Source organism: Haliotis rubra, unplaced genomic scaffold (genome assembly GCF_003918875.1).
Source record: "Haliotis rubra isolate DU_JTF1 unplaced genomic scaffold, ASM391887v1 Scf28, whole genome shotgun sequence".
Taxonomy (NCBI): Eukaryota; Metazoa; Mollusca; class Gastropoda; order Lepetellida; family Haliotidae; genus Haliotis; species Haliotis rubra.
Window position 1 is genome coordinate 1,178,467 of NW_025766891.1, and position 26,158 is coordinate 1,204,624.

Genomic DNA, 26,158 nt, shown 5'->3' on the forward strand with positions numbered 1-26,158 from the left:
GACGACAAATTACTGTAACATTGGCCATAAATCAAATTTACCAACACAAGAAAAGGTGGTAAATAGCTACAGCTAACAGATCAAGCTTTGACCAACTGCCTGTCTCAGAGCTCCGGGAAACATGGCATTTCTTCCAGTTGATCTTTAAAAAGTAATTGCCGTTGTTCTTCCCTTTGATCAAAACCGAGCAGAGCACACAGATATCTCTTTCTGATGAAGTCATCTCCCAGTATTGCTGACGTGAATACCGCACCAGTCTGCGACGATGAGGCAACCAAAGTGAAGGTTATAAAGTATTTCTTCGCCGTCTTTATCAACTTGTGTTGGAGCACTAATCTAAAGAATCTGACGTTCTAACATTAGAACAGCTTCGAACAAAAGGGTAGAATACGGGGGATATGGTGTGCATAAACAGGTTTAAATATTCATGTATTCTATACATGGGTGTAATGGTACCTAGCTGGAGCGTTAAGGTACTGGGATTGGCATCTCTGACCATTGATTCTGTAGTTGAATCAATAAACATGGTAAATAAAGCATATGGTTGGCATATATTTAGTATTCAAAAGTCATTGTTCCGTGGGTGTTCTGTATAAGCATGACGTCATGAGACGCTGGTTCTCATGTTTACAGAGTATATTGCTAATTGGTATATTCACCGGTATATTTATGGATGCTGTTTGTGTTGTTAGCAATTGTTCTGTATATATGGTCAAGGTGGAACCTGGCGCGGTCAGGCATGGTGTTTACTGAATAACTAAGTTTTCAATCATAGGTTCATGAATGCTGTTTTTATTCGGTGCTGCTAACAACTGATCGGTTAATTTAGGCAGGCTAACCTGATTGAGGTCAGACTTGGTGTTTACAAAAGAACAAGTATTTCGTGTAACGTTTCATGAATGCTGCTTTGTTCTGTGTCAGCAAGGGTTCAGTAGATATAGATAGGGTGGGCTATTATGTGGTAAGACTTGGTGTTTACAAATAAACAAGTATGTGGACTGAGTATAGTTTCATAAATGCTGTTTTTATTCCGTGAGAGCAATTGTTCTATACATTTATCCAAGATGGACTATTATGAGGTCAGGCTTTGTGTTTACTGATTAAAGAATTATTTAGTGTCAAGTTTCATAATGTAGGATTCGTTCTGTATTAGCAATAGTTCTGTATATTCAGGGTGGGCTAGTGTGAGGTCTACCGAGGTCTGTTGTAAGGTTTACTGAGGTCTGTTGTGAGGTCTACCGAGGTCTGTTGTGAGGTCTACCGAGGTCTGTTGTGAGGTCTACCGAGGTCTGTTGTGGCGTTTACCGAGGTCTGTTGTGAGGTCTACCGAGGTCTGTTGTGAGGTCTACCGAGGTCTGTTGTGAGATTTACCGAGGTCTGTTGTGAGGTTACCGAGGTCTGTTGTGAGGTCTACCGAGGTCTGTTGTGAGGTTTACCGAGGTCTGTTGTGAGGTCTACCGAGGTCTGTTGTGAGGTCTACCGAGGTCTGTTGTGGCGTTTACTGAGTAGACAACTATTAGTGTATTCAACCAGTTGAGTTTCATGGATGCTATTTTGGTACAGTGTCAGCATCCGTTCTGAAATTAACCAGTTTGAGGTCTTAAGACTTTTGTGTTAAATCTATTCAACCAACGTTGTATCACAGAGGCAGGTCTGGAAGAGTGGCAGAGTTTTGTTTGTCAGTCGATATGGACACTTGGGAGGTTAAAGTGGTAATTACTGAATATATAACTACTTAAATTATTCAACCATACGCGTGATGCTTGCTTTGTTCTGTATCAGCAAGTGTTCTACATATTCATCCAGCATGGGTGCTTGAGAGACTAGACGTGGAAGTGACTGAATAGAAATGGAGTACGTAGTGTATTCAACCAGTACGAGTTCATAGATTCCAGTTTCATACTGTACGAGTAATTGTTCTGTATATTCAACGTGAGGTCCTGAGAGGTAATGTGTAGTTTTTTAAGCAATAAATTGACAAAATGATTATTACTTTTAATGATATTTTAGAATGAATTAACATCTACGTTTTGTTGCTTTGAATAAGGTCCGTAAGTATTTGATACAATCTAAATGAAGTTTAAATGAATTTGTTGGAATTTACCAACAACAAGTAATAATATATTTAATCGAATGTTAAACTCTACTTCACCCCAACTCCTCAAAAACAAGACTAAATTGACTGTGTTTTCATAACACATGTACATTAGATGGCTATTATTCATTTGTTCTCATTTGATATTCACAAACGTCTATACCCTCTGGTTCATTTGTAAGGCTCTGCGGGCAAATTTAGACGGCGAATGATCCCTTGATACTTTACCTATCCAAACTGCTTTGTCGGAACATTAAACTGTTCAATTCAAGGACGTTTGGGACGTGCACATGGCATTAATAATGCATGGTAAGAAGGGGAGCTGGGAGAGAAGAAATGGGAGTTTAATGTCTTGGAGGGTGGCTGAAAGAAGTAATTAAACTCGTGATAGTGAGACTAATACAGGTTAATACGTTAGGTCCACGTTTATTAAATGGTGTAGCGGAATACACGTGAAATCAGTATTTTTTCCTTCATTGTTACAAAGGGTGACAACTGGTCTGCTGGTCATTAATTTTGCTTCAGTCAATGACCATCAGTGTCAAACAGAATTTATCATCAAAAACTGACTCCCACACAAGCGACATCTACAATTGAACTGTCATGATGCTATTACGTCATCGGTTAATGACCTCACAGTGCTTTGACATCACTAAGAACACAGCAGACAATGTTATGACGTCACGCAAAGTTGATGACGTCACAATGCTATGACCTCACTGGGATAGCTGTTCAAGAAGCCTAATGGCAGTTATGTGTTCATATAAATTCATTCTTTTACTGATAACTGATGAAGAATGATTTTGGATGGTAAATAGAGTAACACCCTCGTGTCTTCTGATATCAAATATATCAACACTCGTTGATACAAGTAAACATATAGTCGGCAAGTCTCGGATATTTGAAACTTTATCAACTCGTGGTGATATATTTGATATCAAAAGACACTTGGAGGAGATTCTCTATATGTTCTATGGCTGTGATAAAACGTATAACTCTCTTAATCACCTGGAAGTAAATATCAACACTTGCATATTTCGTCACATTAGATTTAGACTCAGAATGTGTTGAAAGATTAGATCATGGTCTTATGACACCAGACAAATGATACTCTTCACTAAAGATGTAGTTTGTCCTAGGTATCAGTGTAAAGGCTGGTATCTCGAGGACGATAAAATGTGCACATACAGATATACACAATGGGTGTATGTATGTTTGCGTGTGTGCGTGCGTGCGTGCGTGCGTGCGTGCGTATGTTTGCATGACAACAACAATAATCGTAATCGTTCACGACAATGACTGCGTTGGTGAGCAGTGCCTAATTCTGTTTGCGCTCATGGAAACAAACGCCGATATATTGTTTCGTTAGTCAGCCAATGCCTTGGAATCACTGACAATTTGTTTATACATATTTTCACTTTTCTTCCCATTTAAGGATGTTGTAGCAGAGATGCAGTCCCGCAGTTCCATGGTCGTGGCTCTCTGGCTGGCGGTACTGTGCTGTGACGTCAGTGCTTTCTCCATCAGGCGTCGCGAGTCGCCCAGCACGGATCTTTCCGAGGCCTTCCGAGTGTTAGAGCGTCAGCGGCGGCGGATCCGAGAGGAGGATTATCTGGCGGCCTCGCGGTTGCCCGAGCCCCGGGTACAGCTCTCACCCTCAGATCTAGAAGACTGGGGTCAGGGGGTACCAAGCAGGTACGATGATTATTACTATTATTATTGTGTGAGTCAAGGATTGTTCTTTTACGCCGCAGACAGTAATTACCAGTAATATCATGGCGGCATACAAGTAGTCAAGCGAAGAGCAGGCAAATCAAACTTTGTTACCATAACAATGAGCTACGCATTCTGGGTACGTTGTCATGGAAACAGCGAGGCTCATATTTTGATCATAGATCCTCACTTGTCTTCCTTTGAAACATGGGAGGTGGATAAGCCCAGTGGTTAAGGCGTTCGCTCGTCGCGCCGTAGACCCGGGTTCGATTCCCAAATTGGGTACAATGTGTGAAGCCCATTTCTGGTGTCCCCAGAATGTTGCTTGAATATTGCTAAAAGCGGCGTAAAACCACCCTCACACACTCGCTGCTTTGCAACAAATGAACCAGCAGATGATATAACTCTTGTACTTTCTTTTTCAGGGAGGAAGAGTGGTTGCAAGATGCTTATGGTTTATCGCCTTATGATGAGGACTCGTATGCAGTGCCCGAACTTGTGGACGAATCCAATCAGTCGAATGAAGGTCCTATACCTGAGAAAGTTGAAACATCTCAAGAGGAGTTACAAAGTATATTTGGAGACTCGGACAAGGATGCTGAGGAGGAGGATTCAGTAGATGAAGAACAAGACAATGGAAAAGAAGTTACCGAAACATCTGAAAGTGAAGTAAAAGGAAACGAATTAGATAACCTTACTGAAGACGAGTTCAAAGCGTTAATGAGCGCAGTAGAAAAATTACAAAAAAGAGCTTTGAGTAAAAAGGACATCAAAAACAGTGCAGTTAAAGTCACCACCACAGATCCGGTCCCTGTAAGTAAAGAGGAGTTGAGTGAAGTGTTTGATGACTCGGAGGATGACAATCAACCTGATTCTGATGCTGTCGTACATGAAGTTTCAGACGTTGCCATTGGAGAGCCTACTCCATCCAAGGAAGAAAGGCTTCAGGAGGCAAATGACCAGGTAGCAAACGAAGAGGTTTTAGGCGAAAAGGATCCGTTGACTTCTATAGAGAACTACTGGTTGCTGAAGGATTACTTTAACGGCGACGAGAAACGAAAGAAGAGATTTACAAAACGGGCACCTGTAGCCAAACCCCCAAATTCAGTTCCTCTTGAGGAAACATACATGAAGGAGATCCAGACGCTCCGGGATGAGATCCAGCAGTTGAAGATGGTTTCAGAGCTGGAGGATTTGGAAAATGATGCCTTGACCCAGACACTGAATGAAGCCACCCTGTCGCAGATGGAAGGCACAGTGTCAGACAAGGAGTTTGGTTCTCTGGAACAGGCCATTAAGCTTGAGGAAGCTCTTCAGGATCTCAAAAACGGCAAGGTTGATCCTCTGATCGTGGAGCTGATTGCTGCTAATGCCTTAGGGGGAAATGTAGGGGAGAAGCGTGGAGAACCGGTGTGGAAGAAGAAGAAGAGGATGGATGAAGCGGATCTGGAACAGAGTTACCCAATGTTTCCTAGTGACAAGAGAGCGGCCAAGAGGATGTTGATGTTGCCTAGTAACAAGAGGTCACCCAAGCGTGTGCAGGAGGAGGAGGTGAACCGCTGGTATGACCGACCAATCGAAGAGGAGGAGGAGGCGGAGGAAGAACAGCGCTATCTTGATGCCCAGGACGGTGAGTCATTAAGTCTTCATTAGATATCTCAACCAACACCCACTACAACACCCGCACCTACGCCAACAACCACTACAACACCCACACCCACACCCACACCCACACCCACACCCACACAAACACACAAACACACACCTACACTCACTCCAACAACCATACTCACTCCAACATCAACACCCACACACCCAAACCACACACAACCACAAACACTCACACCAACTACAACATTCACACACACATCCATACACACACCCACATACACACACACACATCCAAACTCACACTCACATACTCACCACACACATCCATACACACGCCCACATACCCCCACACACATCCATACTCACACCCATATACCCCCTCACACACATTCATACACACACCCACATAACCCAACACACACACATCCATACACACCAAACATACCACACACACATCAATACACACACCCACATATCCCGCACACACATCCATACACACACACACATACCCCACATACATCCATACACACACATCCACACCACACCCACATCCATACCTTCACACCCACACACAACCACATGCACCCACTCCAACACCCACGCACACGCCCACACGCGCACCCACACCAACACCAACACATCCAACCACTACAACACACCCACACCCACACCCACACCAACACCAACACCAACACCAACACCAACACCCACACCCACACCCATACCCACACCCACACCCACACCCACACCCACACCAACACCAACACCAACACCAACACCAACATCAACACCAACACCAACACCAACACACAAACCCACACCAACACCCACACCCACACCAACACCCACTACAACACCAACACCCACACCAACACCCACACCAACACCAACACCCACACCCACACCCACACCCACACCCACACCCACACCAACACCAACACCACACACCAACACCAACACCAACACCAACACCAACACCAACACTCAACACCAACACCAACACCAACACCCACACCAACACCAACACCACACCCACACCCACACCAACACCCACACACCACACTCCACACTCCACACACCCACACCCACACCCACACCCACACCAACACCCACACCCACACCCACACTCAACACTCACACCCACACCCACACCTATTACAACACTCACACCCACACCTACTAAACACCCACACCCACACCAACACCCACACCAACACCCACACCAACACCTAACACCAACACCAACACCAACACTCCACACCCACACCACACCAACACCAACACCCACACACCATACTCTACACTCCACACTCCACACTCACACCAACACCTACACCTCCACACCCACACACTAACACACACACCCAACACTCCACACCCACACCCACACCAACACCAACACCAACACCAACACCAACACCCACACTAACACAAACACCAACACCAACACCAACACCTACACCTACAACAACAACATACCAATACTCCACACCCACACCAACACCAACACCCACACACTACCACACCAACACTCACACTCTACACTCACACACCCACACCAACACCCACACTCCACACACCCACACCCACACTCCACACTCCACACCCACACCCACACACCAACACCTACACCCACACTCACACCACACCCACACACCACACCAACACTCCACACTACACCTACACCACACACTCCACACCAACACCCACACCAATACTAACACACACTCAACACCAACACTAACACCAACACCTACACTCCACACTCTCACACCAACACCTACACCAACACTAACCTCAACACCCACACCAACACCAACACCAACACCAACACTCCACACCAACACCTACACACCAACACCCACACCAACACCCACACCCACACCCACACCCACACCCACACCCACACCACACACACCAACACCACACCAACACCACACACACCAACACCAACACCCACACCAACAAACAACACCCACACCAACACCACACCCACACCCAACACCCACACACCAACACTACACCCACACCCACACCCACACACACACACCACACACCCACACACCCACACCAACACCACCACACACCACACCCACACCACCTACACACCCACACCCACACCTACACCAACACCATACACCTACACCAACACCCACACCCCACACACACCCACACCAACACCCACACCTCACCCACACCCACACCAACACCAACACCAACCACCAACACCACACACCCACACCCACACCCACACCCACACCCACACACCAACACCCACACCAACACCAACACCCACACCCACACACCAACACCACACCCACACCCACCCACACCCACACCCACACCTACACACCAACACCAACACCAACACCAACACCAACACCAACACACCAACACCCACACCCACACCCACACCTCCACACCCACACCACACAACACCCACACCCACACCCACACCCACACCCACACCAACACCCACACCCACACCCACACCCACCCACACACCCACACCCACACCAACACCAACACCCACACCCACACCCACACCAACACCCACACACCACCACACACCAACACCCACACACCACACCCACACCAACACCACACCACTCCCACACCCACACCAACACCCACACCCACACCCACACCAACACCCACACCAACACCCAACACCCACACCCACACCCAACACCCACACCCCACACCCACACACACACCACACCCACACCCACACCAACACCAACACCAACACCCACACCCACACCCACACCCACACCCACACCCACACCCACACCCACACCCACACCACCCACACCCACACCCACACCCACACCCACACCCACACCCACACCCACACCCACACAACCACAACCAACACCAACACCAACACCCACCAACACACACTAACACACCCACACCCAACACCAACACATCCAACCACACCCACACCCACACCAACACCCACACCAACACCAACACATCCAACCACCAACACATACACCCACTACAACATCCACACCAACACCCACACCAACATCCACAACCCCAACACCAACAACACCCACTGCAACATCCCCTTCAACACCCACTGCAATATCCTCTTCAACGCCCACTACAACATCCACACCAACACCCACTGCAACATCCTCTTCAACACCCACTACAACATCCACACCAACTCCCACTACAACATCCACACCAACACCCACTACAACATCCTCTTCAACACCAATACCTACACCAACACACCCACACTCGAAACACCTCACACACAAGCACGCACACACACACGCGCGCGGACACGCGCACACGCACACACACGCACACTCACTCACTCTGATTGCATGTCTCTTGACGTCCTGTCTGACAATACGTAGTCCAGTTGTAATGAAAACAAATCGCATTATGATATTTCAGATACAGTTATTTGAACAACATCCTCACAAGAAAGTCATATAATGCTAAAATCCATTTTGTTTGGAGACTTTAACACATGTAATCAAGTTGACATATTGTATTGCAGTTTTAAGATTTTTTTCATGAAACCTTTTAGCTTTTCTATGCGTTAAAGATGAGTTGTGGGGACATCCTCTTTGTGAAAGTGGTTATAACATCATGCACGGTCATCTAAGCACTCTGGTGGTGCATTCCGTACAGATATAGCATTAACGTTTGTTGTCTTCCCATCTATTTACCCTGCGTCAGAGAGCCCACAGTGTATTCAGTGTTGACAAGGCACTTACTCTACCTGGGAAGCTAAAACAAAGGGTACATTATTCCCTATAACTTCCGCCTTTCATGTTACGGAATACCTGACATGGATCAACATAACCCACTCGCTTCCATTCATTCCATTGCTCTGGTGAGAAGTGGCCCTTTGTGTCAAATAAATGTCGATTAAAATCGCCTGCAGCATTATCATCGCTTAGAGTAGGAGTGCTGCGGTTTGCGCATAGTCCCTATGACTACCGAGATATCGTCCCGGCTGTAAATTGTGAATGACCGTGTGTGCCGAATGTTGCACTTTAGTAGACCCTGTCCACCAGACGTGTCCACAATTAGTATGGATAAACAGGTCCTCGGGGAAAGTCCACGAAACGCTAATGAGGATTGTTCAGAGACCAGATCTCGCCACCCAGATTGTCCACTGCCTTCGGTTAGAATTATTTCGTCCTCAGACTACTTTTAGATCCCTGGCAGCGAAATAATCCCACATTTTAAAATGGACTGTACTAATGATAGGCGAAAATGGCTAGCAGGCAGTGACAACAGCACAGCCGGTTGCACGTGTGTCTCTTGTTCGTAATGAATCGGTTTTATGTTTCGTATTCTAAGGTAACACTGACATACAGACTTAGCCTGGATAGTGTCCACATAAGTTCATGGAATATGCTTGAAATGGCTGCCATGGGGTGAGTGGAGCAACCTTATCTACTGGGGCTGGATATTGCCCTGATTCTCATATTGCCATATATTGCATTAATTTAAGACATGTTGCAATACGTATTGTGATACATTGACTGGAAGGTTTCTGCCCAAGTGCATACATCTTAAATTAATAATAGTTCTCTATGTGAGACATCATCTTCTTAGTTGCTGTTACACCATACTTTCAGCCTCCCCGTCCCCATTGTGCATGGCTGTACGCCAATGGTGTACTGGTGAATAAAATGATATAGAGCCTTAACGTGGAATGTTAAATTGAAGTATTGCAACAAAGGTTTGCGAACATAATGATAAAAGTAATAGTATAACCTGATTTTCATGGTCAGTGTTGCTTGCTTCAACAGAATGCACTTCAATGCAGCATGTAATTATTGTTACTGTAGTTCAGTGATTCATTCAGATTCAACTCCAATATAAACATGTGTTAACATGAACTATTGCAAAATGAAACAAAAACATGATTTAGGTGAAGTTCTTCAGCTTAAAATCTCTAGAAAATTGACTAGAATGTCATTATACAGTCCTACAAAATGTATAAGACTTAGGCCTTTATGATAAATTGATATCAGGGGTATACGCCATTTTATTGATATAGAAATCAAGATAATTCAACTCTGGATGACCCAATATATTGCAGAATCTGAACCATATCGCGATATTCGTATCGCGAGATACTGTACTGGTATACTACCGGTTTAGAATTCTGTTTCATCCACGACATTATGAGTGAGTGAGAGTGCGTGCGTGCGTGAGTGAGTGAGTGAGTGAGTATGGTCCGAGTATGAGTCTACACAGTCGTGTTTCACACACTGTACACACTGGAATCAAACCCTAGCCTCCGGCCTGATGACCGAAAACCTACACCACTAAGCCACCCTGCGTTCTTATATCCTGTAGTAATGCCTGAGAGTAGAGTGACAATATAAAAACGTTCCTCCGTAGAGTAACAATATAAAAACCTCCATCAACAAACCCTATTTTAAAAATCCAGTGATAAACTGACGCAGAAAAGAAAGTAAACACGTATGTTTGATAGTGACTAAAGCAGTTCCATCAAATCAATCCCACCGCATCAAATAAAATTATTTTGATGCATCCTGATAGTTATCTCTGAAATTGATACGATCCACTAATCGCCCTTCTGTAGATCAATAACCGCAGGAAGTGTGTTAACATTGCCATCGATGAGTGTGCCATATCTATAGCGCTGTGGTAGTGAGATGGTGTATGGTAGGTTAAGCTGAACATTGAACACTGTGTAATGGGGCGCGATGGCTATCGTTGAACGGTAACGTCAACAACACAACATTATACTATCTCTTGACAAGAACAACGTATATATTACATCTGTTTTCTATACACTGTTAATCGATGTTGTCCTGGAGTGCATACCGTAAATTCTTAAATCGAGGCGCCTTGCATAAAACCTTCTTTGGGTTACGACTAGTGTATATCCGATGATTGAACGACCTCTATTCTGTTCTATGTGATGTTTTATGTGATGTTTGTGCAAATGTTGACCCACTGTCGTATTGCGACAGACAATTGTACATGTATAGCTTAGGTTTGTTTTACAAATTTCATAACACTATACGTTAAGATTGACTTGCGATAGTCGTAACACAATACATTAAGATTGATTTGCGATAGTCGTAACACAATACATTAAGATTGATTTGCGATAGTCGTAAAACTAAGGCGGCTTTTAACTTAGCACCACATCTTTCGTAACCATCGCAACTCCATACATTAAGTAAGACTTACAGTGTCATCAAACTACGTTTTTGCTGCGGAACAAGGACGTTGTTTACGAAAAAGTTTCAGGTTTACGACTATCGTATCTCAATGCGTAAGCATAGGTCGCATGTCTAAGATTGCGTCGATGTTAGGGTCAGTTCGCAAATACAGTGAAACACCGTTATGTTGAAGGAACGTACGTAAATATTTCGAGTTAGCATTTCGCGATTGTATCGAACATTAGATAACTCGAAATATTTACGTACGTTCCTTTTTTAGTCAGCATTTCGCGATTGTATCGAACATTAGATGACTAAAAAAGGAATATGCTCTGATTAACATTACTTCGAGATAACCGAGAGTTCGACACATCAATGTTCAACACAACGGCGTTTGACGGTATAGTACAGGCATTTGTCACGCCTAAAATATCAAAGCATGAACGAACAGCACCGATGCACATTTTCGCTCATTTGTCCTGTAAAAATACACACTCGCGCCTCTATTGGTGAACTAACGGAACATTGCGGTAGAAGTTTAAACACGTTGTAACAGCACTAAAAGCAAAGCGGTTTGGATGAACGATAAACGCAATTACACGAAGGATTATTTCATTGTGGGTATTGACACAACTGGATCAATGCAGTTTCTCGACAGAGGGGATGGAGACGGCAGACACGAGGGTAACTGGCAAACACGAGAGTATCAGATGTGCTAATGGCTGTTTGTTCTGTTGCAGCGATCGATGCCATGGTAGGACGGCTGGCAGAGTCGGAACAGAACGACTTCACCGACGATGACATTGAGAGTCAAGGTTGGTCATGATATGATACACGTGATAAAGTGTTGAAATGGTTAATTGATTGTTAACTACTGATTTATTGCTTTTGGACAAGGAAGTGAGTTTATCGATTAATCGATAGTTTAATGGACGAAAGGAGAATGTTAAATTTATAATGAGGCAATGAGCGTGATATCGCACTGCGTAATAAGCTATTAACCGTTAAAGGATCGGTGGTTCATATACATTATTTATAAAGCTAAATGATAAGTCCATGCTTCTAAATATATGTTCTGCGTGGGTTAAATTATCTCTTAACTGATGAAATGAAAAGTACATAAACGAAAGCCATTATTGTAAGAGTATGATTAACATTTTGAAACCTTAAAAGAGTGAGTGAGTCAGTTGGAATATAAAGCGAGTCAGCATCAGAGAAAACAGTGCACCTCGTTAAAACAGACACCAATCTTCAGCCTGATTTTGCAGCCGTCCTGCGGTAGTGTCAGTCGCAATCTAAGGGCGGTAGGGTAGCCTAGTGATTAAAGCGTTCGCGCGTCACGCCGAACATCCGGGTTCGATTCCCCACATGGGTACAATGTGTGAAACCCATTTCTGGTGTTCTCCGCCGTGATATTGCCGGAGTATTGCTAAAAGCGGCTTAAAACTGAACTCACCACTCTGTCGAACTCTGTGTAAACAGTATTTCAGATTAATTTTATTCAGTATTTCTGGCCAAGTACAAGTACAATTGCTGCAAATACATGCACGTGGCGACGGAGACATTTCTTGTATTGAAAAACATGTTTTAAATAAATTGCAATAGATTTGATAACATTAATATTCTTAGAGTTTAACAGACTGAACAATATTTGTTGATCTCTTACAGGTGCTGATATATATGATAAATACTTACGTCGTAAATCTGAATACTTGGTACACAAAAATATTACATGAAATGCGCTTTCAATATTACCTTATTACAATTTGTACAAATGGATTCGTTATCATCAATCAAAGCTCTATTTGATTTGAGTAAATAATTAATTCTAAAATCATTAAAACCAATTCTAAATTTATACAATGCCCGTATTAACTATTTATCTTGTGGATTCATTACATACAAACTCCGGTTCTAACAAAGATTTACGAGAAGAATAATGTAAAGTTCTATAAAGCTAGAATTATTCATTGACATAGACCATTCTTGGAAGAAAATGTATTGAAGACGTTGCTTAAAAACCGATAAAAAGGCACAGTAGTTATAATACTGTGAGAATAAACCCACCATTCTTTGTACGCCACTACGACTCTTGTTTGTAAAGAGCCATAGGTTTGACAAGACCCCGTGATGATGATCGGCTAGCATAACTCCCCGACAGCACATTGTAGTCGTAAAAGTCGACGCAGTGGATAGGGTGGTCGGTGGTAAAATTTCTTGTTCCAAGATCGTGGGAATCTGTACTCACCATACCATACAGATCCGTGCCAGTTATATTCGGACACTTGACGTCATTTCCATAGACTTATATGTTATTTCAGTGTAGCATAAATAATTTTCATGAGGTGAGTCTAGGCTAGATCTTTGTAAAATCTGACAGGCAAATCTGAAATCATCCCTGCTGTGCGCACATAATTTCAGTTCATTTTTCCGACCACTTTTTTAACTAATGACATCACATTTCTCAACTTACGTATAGTTCCACAATGCACAATCCCATAGGCCGCCATGTTAAATGAGTTCAGGGCACTGTACATATGTTGATTAAATTGTTGCCATTCGATGAATAAGCAACGGAAAATTAAACAGAAATTATGTGATTGTAGGTAAGATGATTCCTCACAAATGTGCAACATTTGACCTGGATCATACGAAAATTAAATTCATGAAAATTATTTATGCTACACTGAATTAACATGTAAGTCTATGGAAGTTACATCAAGTGTCGGAATATAACTGGCACGTGTCTGTATCAGTCACTGGCCCGTTCCAGACAAGATGTTTTACAGGCCGCTGTACGTAGCTGAAATGTTGATGTTAAACAGAGTTAAACAACAAACTATCAACCAAATCCTGTACGATGAGTCTAACTGTAACATGTTCGGTGTTACCAGACAACTACAACAGGATGGCAATGGCGCCTTACTACAAGAACACGGACAAGAGAGTAGCAAGCTACCAAGACAGCACCCCGCCCAACTCAGGTACGACTATACCGACTACAATGTATCGGTGTATAGGGCAGCATGTTTACTTTTTTGTGTTTCTCATCGCCCGACCGACCCTCCTAATTCTGTTGCCGTCTCCCCCACTCCAAAAACAACAACAACAAACAAACAAACAAAAACTTTTTTTTCAATTCCAACACCGCCGACTCAAACCTAAAACGTACCGCCTCGTCATATAAAAATATTGTCTTATATTATCTTATAATCAGTCGCTGCCACAAGTCCCAAAAAAGCGAGAAATTGTAATCAGATTTACTATAGATGTAAATCGAGAATATCTTTCAGATGATTTTGAGTTTATTAAGGGTTTTTTCTATTTTTTATTTATATATTTTTCCGACCGACCGACCAACCAATGTTCAGAATTTGGTGGCTACGTGAAACACATAAAAATTGATGCCTATACTTACAAAAATAAATTATAGGGACCATTAATATATTGGGGTGTCATTTATCGATGCTCGTGCTGTTGATCACTGGATTGTCTGGTTCAGACTCGATTGTTTACAGACCGCCGCCATATAGCTGGAATATTGTTGAGTGCGGCGTTAAACAACCAATTCTTGCTTCAGAACCACTCAGGAATATTCCCCTGGGAAACACGGCCGGTGGAAATTCTTTCAAAACCTTTTAGTATTTTTTATAGTGCGAGTTCCAATCACCTCACCATGGGCCCTTCAAGGTGGACTTACCTTTTGTGTTCTTAAGAAATTCAGACTTGACGGAACTCTTTCAAATGTTACACTAATTCTTCCCGACACCAAATCACTGTCGAATACAAACTTCTGGCTTCTTTTGGCATGTCTTTGACGCCTTGCCGTGCTGGTATAGACCATCACTGGAGTACACTTAACAGCCTCTGTACTATGGAACTTCAAAGAAACAGCCATTGGGTGCAATTATCGATTATGGGTTGAAGTGTTTGTTTGAAGCGTTAATTGGGGAAACATTGACTGGGACAGTGCGTCACACCGAATCCATCAATGCGTCACGCCTGGACACATTTCATGTAATGGACACAGTCAACTCATTACATTAGCAGAAACCGGACAGTTGACCCAAGGGCACTTGACCCACGGCTTGATAAACAAATACAAACAATTAAATCATGACCAGGGGGTTACAAAGCATATGAACTGTCGGACATGATATTGAGCAAACAAGAAAATTTATGAATACACAATGCCATTTAGAAAGTGGACAGATGTAACAAATGTTATAGTTATGATTACACCTTATCAATGAGGGACAGATTCTAGTACTTTCGTTGGGTTGAATCCCATCCTGAATTCGAGCACTCACACTCAGAGTCAAGCATCTAATCGCTAGTCCACAAAGTCAGCGATCTAACCCAATCAGCCACCGCTACTTACACAAAAATGGAAGTCTGACAACTAGTAGTCCAGATCACGTGGTTTGTGTAAATTACTTAGAAAATGTAATCCCAAATATAACTGTTACATTTGACCACTTTTTAAATTGTGTATTCACAGCTTTCGTTCATGGGAACCGCTCCAATTTACACGTGTCAGTGGGGTACACGAGTACACAAATATACTCATGCCAATAATGGTTGTCACCCCCTTCAATTTTTTTAATTGGAGAGGGGCCGTGGGGTGGGGTGTGAGGTGTGTGGGGTTGGGTTGGGAGGGGGGTGACATCCATTATTGGCATGAGTATATAACACAATTAAATCATGTTAAAAGAAACTTAATGTTTTTTCGATGGTGAAATGTCATAGCTGCGTTTAGACATGGTGTGGCACGGCGACTGTTTCAGCCTTGTAACGTAATGATGACGTTATACTTTGTTTGGTCTAATCCGATAGGGGGCGGTGGGGTAGCCTAGTAGTTAAAGCGTTCAAACGTCACGCCGAAGACCCGGGTTTGATTCCCCACATGGGTACAATGTGTGAAGCCCATTTCTGGTGTCCCCCGCGGTCATATAGATGGAATATTGCTAAAAGCTGCGTCAAACTACACTCACTCGTTGTTTGACATTCCTTCAGGTGTGTGTCCCTCTGACGAGCTGCTGACCAACTGCAAGTTTGCCGACCTGCAGGGCCTGCCTATCGACGACGAGGCAAGGGAGCTGTGTAACAGACATGAGATGTGTTATACTTGCGTAAGTAGAGGCCCTATATGTGCGATCTTTGCCCAGTGCAACTGTACCGAAATGTGGCTAGTTGCAGTTAGGTCATTTCGTCACTGAGAATGAGAAATTAACGTTTAATTTGCTAATTTCAGTTCAACTAGTTTGATGACGTCTACACTCGTTAATGCTTCATTACATTAAATTATAATTTGAATACCTGTTCTATAAAGGTTTTTACATGATTAATACTGCATGAGATGTGAACGCCTGGAGCTTTAGATGATTTAGTTTCATGTGCATATATATATTTGTGAATAGGACTGTATCTTGGTCCAAGCCTAGACACACGTTAATAGTAGTAGAAGAAGAAGACCGTGTTACGTTAATAGTAGTACAAGAAGAAGACTGTGTTACGTTAATAGTAGAAGAAGACTGTGTTACGTTAATAGTAGTACAAGAAGAAGACTGTGTTACGTTAATAGTAGTACAAGAAGAAGACTGTGTTACGTTAATAAGAAGAAGACTGTGTTACGTTAATAGTAGTACAAGAAGAAGACTGTGTTACGTTAATAGTAGTAGAAGAAGACTGTGTTACGTTAATAGTAGTAGAAGACTGTGTTACGTTAATAGTAGTAGAAGAAGAAGACTGTGTTACGTTAATAGTAGTAGAGAAGAAGACTGAATAGTAGTAGACTGTGTTACGTTAATAGTAGTAGAGAAGACTGTGTTACGTTAATAGTAGTAGAAGAAGACTGTGTTACGTTAACGTTAATAGTAGTAGAAGAAGAAGACTGTGTTACGTTAATAGTAGTACAAGAAGAAGACTGTGTTACGTTAATAGTAGTACAAGAAGAAGACTGTGTTACGTTAATAGTAGTAGAAGAAGACTGTGTTACGTTAATAGTAGTAGAAGAAGACTGTGTTACGTTAATAGTAGTAGAAGACTGTGTTACGTTAATAGTAGTAGAAGACTGTGTTACGTTAATAGTAGTAGAAGAAGAAGACTGTGTTACGTTAATAGTAGTAGAAGAAGACTGTGTTACGTTAATAGTAGTAGAAGACTGTGTTACGTTAATAGTAGTAGAAGAAGACTGTGTTACGTTAACAGTATTAGTAGAAGAACACTGTGTTACGTTATATAGTAGAAGAAGACTGTGTTACGTTAATAGTAGTAGAGGTAGAAGACTGTGTTACGTTAATAATAGTAGAGGTAGAAGACTGTGTTTCGTTAATAATAGTAGAAGCAGACTGTGTTACGTTAATAGTAGTAGAAGAAGAAGACTGTGTCACGTTAACAGTATTAGTAGAAGAACACTGTGTTACGTTATATAGTAGAAGAAGACTGTGTTACGTTAATAGTAGTAGAGGTAGAAGACTGTGTTTCGTTAATAATAGTAGAAGCAGACTGTGTTACGTTAATAGTAGTAGAAGAAGAAGACTGTGTCACGTTAACAGTATTAGTAGAAGAACACTGTGTTACGTTATATAGTAGAAGAAGACTGTGTTACGTTAATAGTAGTAGAAGAAGACTGATTTATGTTAATAGTAGAAGAAGAAATGGATTGCTTTACGCTACCAGAAGTAGTAGAAATTAGATTGTTAATAGTAGTAGATTTCTTTACGTTAATAGTAGTATAAGCAGCCCTGTCCATAAGAGAGAATTAGGTTAATTTTACGCCGCTTTTAGCAATATTCCAGCAATGTTACGGCGGGGGACACCACAAATGGTCTTCACACATTGTACCCATGTGGGGAATCGAATTCAGGCCTTCGGGGTGACGAGTAAACGCTTTAACCACTATGCTACCCCACCGCCCCCTGTCTATATGAGTACTGATAGAAGTAGAAGCATGAACAGTAGAGTGAGTGAGTGAGTGAAACATTCTCGCAATATCACGGTTGGGGCACCAGAAATCGGCTTCACACATTGTACCGAGGGAATTAAGCCTGGGTACGTTTTATCCACAATGCTATTCCACCCCGGAGTAATAATAGCAGTAGCAGTAGTCGTAGTGGTAGTTATAGTAATAGTTGGAAGTCATCAGACTGTTGTAATTTTTTTCTGTCTGTGTTGATTTCTTTACGGAGGAGAAATAGCTGCGTTGTTGGCAATGTTGAGACTGGTATAATTAACATCCATGATTATCTCCCCTTAGGGCGCCACTACCCACGTGAAGCAGGGCGAGTGTGACAGCCTCTACCGGGCCGATGCTGAAGCCTTATGTGACGATGATGGCGACTGTGTGATAGAGGCCGAACTATTCCTCCGGGAACTCAAGTTAAAACACCGTTACAGCACGTATTACGAACCAGCTTGCGACAATTCCTGCACAGCGGAATATATTGGTCTCTAGAGGGCTCTGCAGAGTTACCTACCCTGTCTCCCAGAGACGGGAGTGTTTACAACTGATTGGCCGAAACAAACGTTTGCCCGACCAACCGGTGACGAGAAGCAATTTGCGGATATCATAGGATATGACTGATTGTTGAAAGGATCGTATAAAACTGACAGGCTTGAGAAGGTGACGAAGGACAAAGAATTTAACCCATCAGCAAGATTGGACGTCCCGCCGTGTGGTGGCAATAGACGGAGTGATATGAATATATTAGCCGTAGTTTTGTAACACACGGTGGGTTCAAAACCATTTTACATCACGACAACCAGAAATCACTCATTGGTGTGTTCGTTTAATCATTAGGTGTCTTTCTAAAGCAAAGTGTAGAAGGTCCTGGTTTGTGTTCAAATTGAGTTTGGTGGTAGACTGTTTGGTGCTAGCTACAGCGTTGGGTTAACGATAGAATACTTAAAGATATATTTATTTTAACAGAGATGATTTTGCAAGCTAAACGTTTTCATTATAATGTTGATAGACAATTCTCACATTAGATGTCGTTTCGTAGTCTTGTTTATACTGGTTTCTGATGTCGTACATATTTGAAATAATTACGTTTATTATATACGTGTCAGGTATTTGTCGTAACATGGGTTTCAAGTACGTAACAAGCTTTCAGTTACATTGTCACAGTTACTCTGCATTTAATTATCAAGAACATGATTTCCATACGCTTGGGCTTACAGTTATGTTCATATAGACAATCAATTGCATGTCTTGTCAGTATCTATTTTAAGGTCGAGAATAATTATTTATCGTATGGCGTTGTTGTACTTAACTGTAAAATGCTGAGATTGTTTTGACATTTGCAACTTAAATCTAATCGCGCCATGAACTCCTTTGTAAAATTAATTCCAAGGCTATTGAAATGTTACATATTTGGCCCGAAAGCACCATTGGGAAATTAGACAAAATTAGAACGTGGTCATTTCATAATTTAGACTTAATTCACTCGCAAGTCACACGGACATTAGGTTAATCAGATGCGCTGACTATGTAATACATTAATGTAAAACACATGCACAATGCGGCAATGGTTACCTTCAACCAGAATGGTGTTCTGAATAGTTCACATACATGATACTTCTGTTTTCAAAACACTGCAAGGAAAAAACAATGTACAGCTGTTTACAGACAGGGTGTTTCTGTCATCTACACCCACCAGTGAAGCACAATGTACAGTTGTTTACAGGCAGGGTGTTTCTGTCATCTACACCCACCATGGAAACCCAATGTACAGGTGTTTACAGGCATGGTACCTCTGCCATCTAAACACATGGAAACCCAATGTACAGCTGTTTACAGGCAGGGTGTTTCTGTCATCTAAACACAGGGAAACCCACTGTACAGCTGTTTACAGGCAGGGTACCTCTGGCATCTAAACACAAGGAAACTCAATGTACAGCTGTTTACAGGCAGGGTACCCCTGGCATCTAAACACAAGGAAACCCATTGTACAGCTGTTTGCAGGCAGCGTAGCTCTGGCATCTAAACACAAGGAAACTCAATGTACAGCTGTTTACAGGCAGGGTACCTCTGTCATCTAAACCCATCAAGGAACCGAACGTACATCTGTTTACAGGCAGGGTATGTCTGTTATCTAAACACAAGGAAACCCAATGTACAGCTGTTTACAGACAGGTTATTTCTCTCATCTAAACCCACCAAGGAAACTTCAATGTACATCTGTTTACAGGCAGGGTACCTCTGTCATCTAAACACAGGGAAACCCACTGTACAGTTGTTTACAGGCAGGGTACCTCTGGCATCTAAACACAAGGAAACTCAATGTACAGCTGTTTACAGGCAGGGTACCCCTGGCATCTAAACACAAGGAAACCCAATGTACAGCTGTTTACAGGCAGGGTGTCTCTGTCATCTAAACCCACCAAGTAACCCAACGTACATCTGTTTACAGGCAGGGTACGTCTGTTATCTAAACACAAGGAAACTCAATGTACATCTGTTTACAGGCAGGGTAGCTCTGGCATCTAAACACAAGGAAACTCAATGTACAGCTGTTTACAGGCAGGGTACCTCTGTCATCTAAACCCACCAAGTAACCCAACGTACATCTGTTTACAGGCAGGGTACGTCTGTTATCTAAACACAAGGAAACCCAATGTACAGCTGTTTACAGGCAGGTTATTTCTGTCATCTAAACCCACCAAGGAAACCCAATGTACAGCTGTTTACAGGCAGGTTATTTCTGTCATCTAAACACAAGGAAACCCACGGTACAACTGTTTACAGGCCGAGTGTCTCTGTCCTCCAAACACACACACGAAGCACAGTATACAGGTGGTTACATATATCCTGTATCTTTCATCTAAACACACCCAGAGATTTCTCGAAACTCCGATCAATCATTCCTGATATTGACACCCGAAATCTCATAGTACAGATGTTTCTTGAAAAAAACTCATCTACATAGCTATGTCCACTACATTTTGAGGAATGCATCGACAAATATCATGGACGATATTGGTGACACTTTGACCTATCTGGTCTTCACTGGAACTTGTTAATCCGTGGTGCCATACCGGAATCTGATCCTGATTATTCTGAATATTGGAACCAGTGTGCAATCCGAATTCCGTATATAAACCCACCGAAACTGTAAGTTAAGTTATAAAAAAATATTGTTTCTGGAAAGAACAATAGCTAATTCCAAGAAAACTTTCTGATATGTGTCAGGTACTTGCACCATCAATGGTGGCGCCAAGTACGTAAAGGTGTTCACATTTACTGTTATGATGGGGTTTTCCGTTATGTTTTGTTTAAGGAATTGATATATCTGTGTAGACGGGGAGTAGTTACCGTATCGCTTTTACCATTGTCCAGCTGTGGCCTATACTTCAACCCAAACGCTCCTGGTATTCTTCAATGTTGATTGTTGATCTTGTTTCTTTCTGCAAAGTTTGCTGTCTATCAATCAAATAACATCTGTAAATTATTGTTGAAAATAAATGACTGTGATAAACGTCTTGGTGTTTGTCAACTTAATGGTGTGTCATGTTACAGAACAAAAAAAGATCGTGAATATTTTGGGGACATTTTTGTCGTGAAGCCTGTTTCCATAATTCACGAAAAACTTTCCCAAAAATATGCATCATTGCTTCTGCGTGAATGAACTTCGTGTGTTTTGGATCAGTATGTATTATTTTTTGTTTCGAAGATAATAATATGGAAAAAGGTTATAGATAAATGTACTGTTACATGTCAGATACAATGTACCAATGAGAGGAATCGAACCCGGGTTTGGTCGTGACAAGCGAACACCTTTACCATTACACCCTCCCATCCAGTTACCAAATCCACTGTAGATACAAATGGTTTTACTCTAGTTAATGCAATATTCAAGTAAGGGACACAAAAGTGGAATTTACACATTGTATCGAGATGAGGAATCGATGTAACGGGAAAACGTTCACAGCGCTCACCTTTTGTAGCAATGTGTATGTGGACAGAAGTACTCAGAATATCTGGATGAATTGACGAACGTAATAGAGTTCCGCAGTATAACATCCACACCCAGCGGATCCTGCTCCCGGAAGTTCCATTGGACAAAGCGAATATTACGCTGTCATCGCATGTGATAAAGTGCTTATTTTAATGACGTTTCGCACTTCACACCTTGTACCCATGTGGGGAATCGAAGTTGGTTGATCATATATAACGGATATTTCTGTTTGATCATATCTGTCAGATATTTCTGTTTGATCATATATAACAGATATTTCTGTTTGATCATGTATGACAAATATTTCTTTTTGATCATGTATGACAAATATTTCTGTTTGATCATGAATGACATATTTCTGTTTGATCATGTATGACATATTTCTGTTTGATCATGTATGACAGATATTTCTGTTTGCTTATATATGACATATATTTCTGCTTGATCGTGTGTAGAAGTTGGACAACAAATACCAGTCCAGGACCACGTAGCCGCAATTATGATAGAAGGACTTGGTCCATTTGTTGTATGGCAGCAGGATTTCCCAGATGCAACGGATTGTCCAGCAAAAACCAACCCACGGCATGCTCACGTTGCTGATTTGTGAATCGCAACATCCTAGGTTATTAATCTCCATACGTTTTCCTGTTTAGCAATGTCCTTCTGCTTGCATTCCAATGCACGTGCGCTCAGTAAGGTGATCACATGACTTGTTGCACGTGTTGTGATTCACAAGACCATGTTCAAAACAGCCTACATGTCATTGCCATATGTATGGCAGATGAACATACGAAAACGAATTACAATAAACTATAACAATAATATATGTGTGAAGCTTCTAACTATTTTAGCACAGTCGGAATATTGTTGAGTACTTTAAACACCAAACAGCAAAAACTACAACATATAATCGAGTTCCGTGTGCTACTATGCCTCTTTACATCTAATGATCCAACTCACCATTTTCTAAACCCACACAAGTTCTGGCTTGGCAGACGTACACGTACTCCTTCCAACTAAACATACGTTTCGACCTGAAGTTTTGTTAAACACTTTACTGATGGTATTCGGATAATTGCTGAAATATTGACTTAAACGTTGACATCCAAGCGTGGACGGAGCGGGGTCATGTTTTCAAAGGAGACCCGGGGGATCGCAAACAGGAAATCAAGACTGATAGTTGATGAACCGTCCTCTTTCCGAGGACAGAGACCTTTCTCATGGGAGAATCAATCGACATCAATTTCCGACGAATCCCGAGTGAATCCGAATTTAACTACAGTGTTGCCCAAAGGGTTTTGTTCCAGCTTCCAGTCATGTGGGCGACTGACAGACGGGGTGACGTTGCAATCGACAACATCGTCAATGACGTCATGGACGAGCAGATGTGTGGGAAGGAGATATTGAGCCAGCGGATCAGAAGGCGATGGTGGTAAAAGTGTTCCTCTCACGCCAAAGTCCCGGGTTCGATTCCACAAAGTACATATTGAGTCAATGGATCAGAGGGAGATGGGCCAGCCTGGTGGATAAAGCGTTCCCCCATTACGCCAAAGACAGGGTTCGATTCCACACAGTATAAGGTTGAGATATTGTGTCAACGGATCAGTGGGCGATGGGCTAGCCTGGCGAGTAAAGTGTTCCCCATTACGCCAAAGACCGGGTTCGATTCCACACAGTATAGTGTTGAGATATTGAGTCAACGGATCAGGGGGGCGATGGGCTAGCCTGGTAAAGTGTCCCCCAAGACAGTGTGTGGCCCACTTCCTGTGTCCCTCGTCGTGATATTGTTATAAAATTACTAAATACGGCGTAAAACCATACTCACCCACCCATTCAATTGAGATAAAAAAATGGCATTGCCATTTAAAAAGATGAGTGATATATGTGCATTGAAACAGAGAAATATGCGCTGTATATGAATTGTATTATTTTTCCATTGATCACATTGAACACATGAATGACTATTTTCACTTTGTAGATCTGACTGTGGTTGTCTAACATTTGGAGATCAAATATTATTGTCTATTTACTATTTATAATTGTTAACTATTAAGACACAAATTAATGTCATTAAAAAGCTCAAAAGCAGAAATAAGAGGGAAGTAAGAGAGCCAATTCAGGATTCAGATGCACCTCACCACGGATCCAAGAAAATGAATTTTGACATTTCCACAACCACATATAGAACTGTAAGCAAGAGATGTCAGTCTACTCGAGGAACTATCTCGTGTTTCTCGTGTATTAGAATCATGACTCATGACTGAGATCACGTATGCTGTATTTATAGACAGATTAGATATAAAACATTGGGCTGGATGTATCTTTTTCGGTGGTTTTACGTTGAATAGGAAAATGTCAGTATATCCGATATGGTGATATCTCAACAACTAAAATATATTTGAAACAAGAAATAGGACAGCATACACGTTAGAATATAAATGATCTATACAAATATAAACATAGGCGCATACACATACATATTCACACGCACGTACGCACACACACACTCGCACTCGCAGACACACAAGCACTCTCGCACACCCACACTCGCATGCACGCACACCCACACCCACTCGCACACAATCACACGTACACACACTCGCACTCACATACACTCATGCCTGCATGCACGCACACGAGCGCACGCACACACACACACACACACCTAACCTATGAAACATCTTAGCTCGATAATATCTATTTTTATAAAAAGATATATTTGCAGACTATGTAATAAAACTTCTTTGGAAGATATAGCTTTAAATCAATTTCTAATAAATCAATGGATCATCCTCGCCAGCTCAGTCTTATACAATCAACATAGCTCAGGATTCCATCAACTGGCTTTCACAAGACAATGGATGTCGAGTCTATTTAAGTAACAGATGGCCAGTTGATCTTCACTGCGCAGTATACAATCATATCGCCAGACTCCAGAGGGAGAGGGATTCACTCCTATATCATTTCTGATCTGGCTAAGTACAGAAAATACTTGGCCGAGCTGCGTTCGATGATTGACAGCTGAAATACAGATGAGAGGATTAGACGGGTTTTTTACAGAGGGGAATTGAAGACATGGTTTTAAGTGAGACTAGCTTGTGTTGATTTAAGTGCATTGGCAGTTAGTTGTCTTGCTGTGTGTAATGAATATCCTTCAGCCCCTGGTGGTCTGGGGGCTGATTTGCTAAGGTTGTAAGGGTATAATATGGGCATGTACGGGACGTCAAGTTTCACCTTTGTAAGATTAACCACATTCACGGTTGGTTGAGGATGGTTCTGACAGTTGGGGGCCAGTATCATCCACGTTAGCACATTCAAAGTTTCAGTAAATGTTTTATGAAAGGGGCACCAGACGTATCCGTGACCAAAATTTTTTTTCCCCAATTTAGCTTGTTCCATATGTTCACGTGTAATTTCCAGGTGAACAATTGACTTGCCTGTGTATGTGTTTGTGATGGTGCCATCGTTAGGACAAGATATGTTCACCCATTTGCGAACAAGTGGTACCATGATCACACGATATTGATTCTTAAACACATGATCATAGACGTGTAGTCCCATAATGGACTCTTCCTTTTCTCTCTTTTGAGTATGAAAAT

The 26,158-nt window shown here is 42.2% G+C and overlaps 1 protein-coding gene across 3 annotated transcripts in view; it reads left to right on the plus strand.

Moving 5' to 3' along the window:
- Positions 1–22,080, plus strand: part of LOC124281122 — a 74,528-nt gene extending 52,448 nt beyond the window's left edge. The window contains exons 2-8 of one of the 3 annotated variants that reach the window (XR_006899852.1): positions 3,531–3,790; positions 4,234–5,438; positions 12,342–12,416; positions 14,496–14,585; positions 16,618–16,733; positions 18,860–20,737; positions 20,797–22,080. Coding sequence is in view for 2 of the 3 variants with exons in the window: in XM_046717138.1 (XP_046573094.1) it covers positions 3,546–3,790; positions 4,234–5,438; positions 12,342–12,416; positions 14,496–14,585; positions 16,618–16,733; positions 18,860–19,057 (1,929 nt within the window). In the remaining variant the exon portion in view is untranslated. Of the gene's footprint in view, positions 1–853; positions 859–3,530; positions 3,791–4,233; positions 5,439–12,341; positions 12,417–14,495; positions 14,586–16,617; positions 16,734–18,859 lie in introns of all 3 variants that reach the window. The other 2 variants (XM_046717138.1, XM_046717137.1) reach the window with 2 other exon arrangements.
- The last annotated feature ends 4,078 nt before the right edge of the window (positions 22,081–26,158 follow it).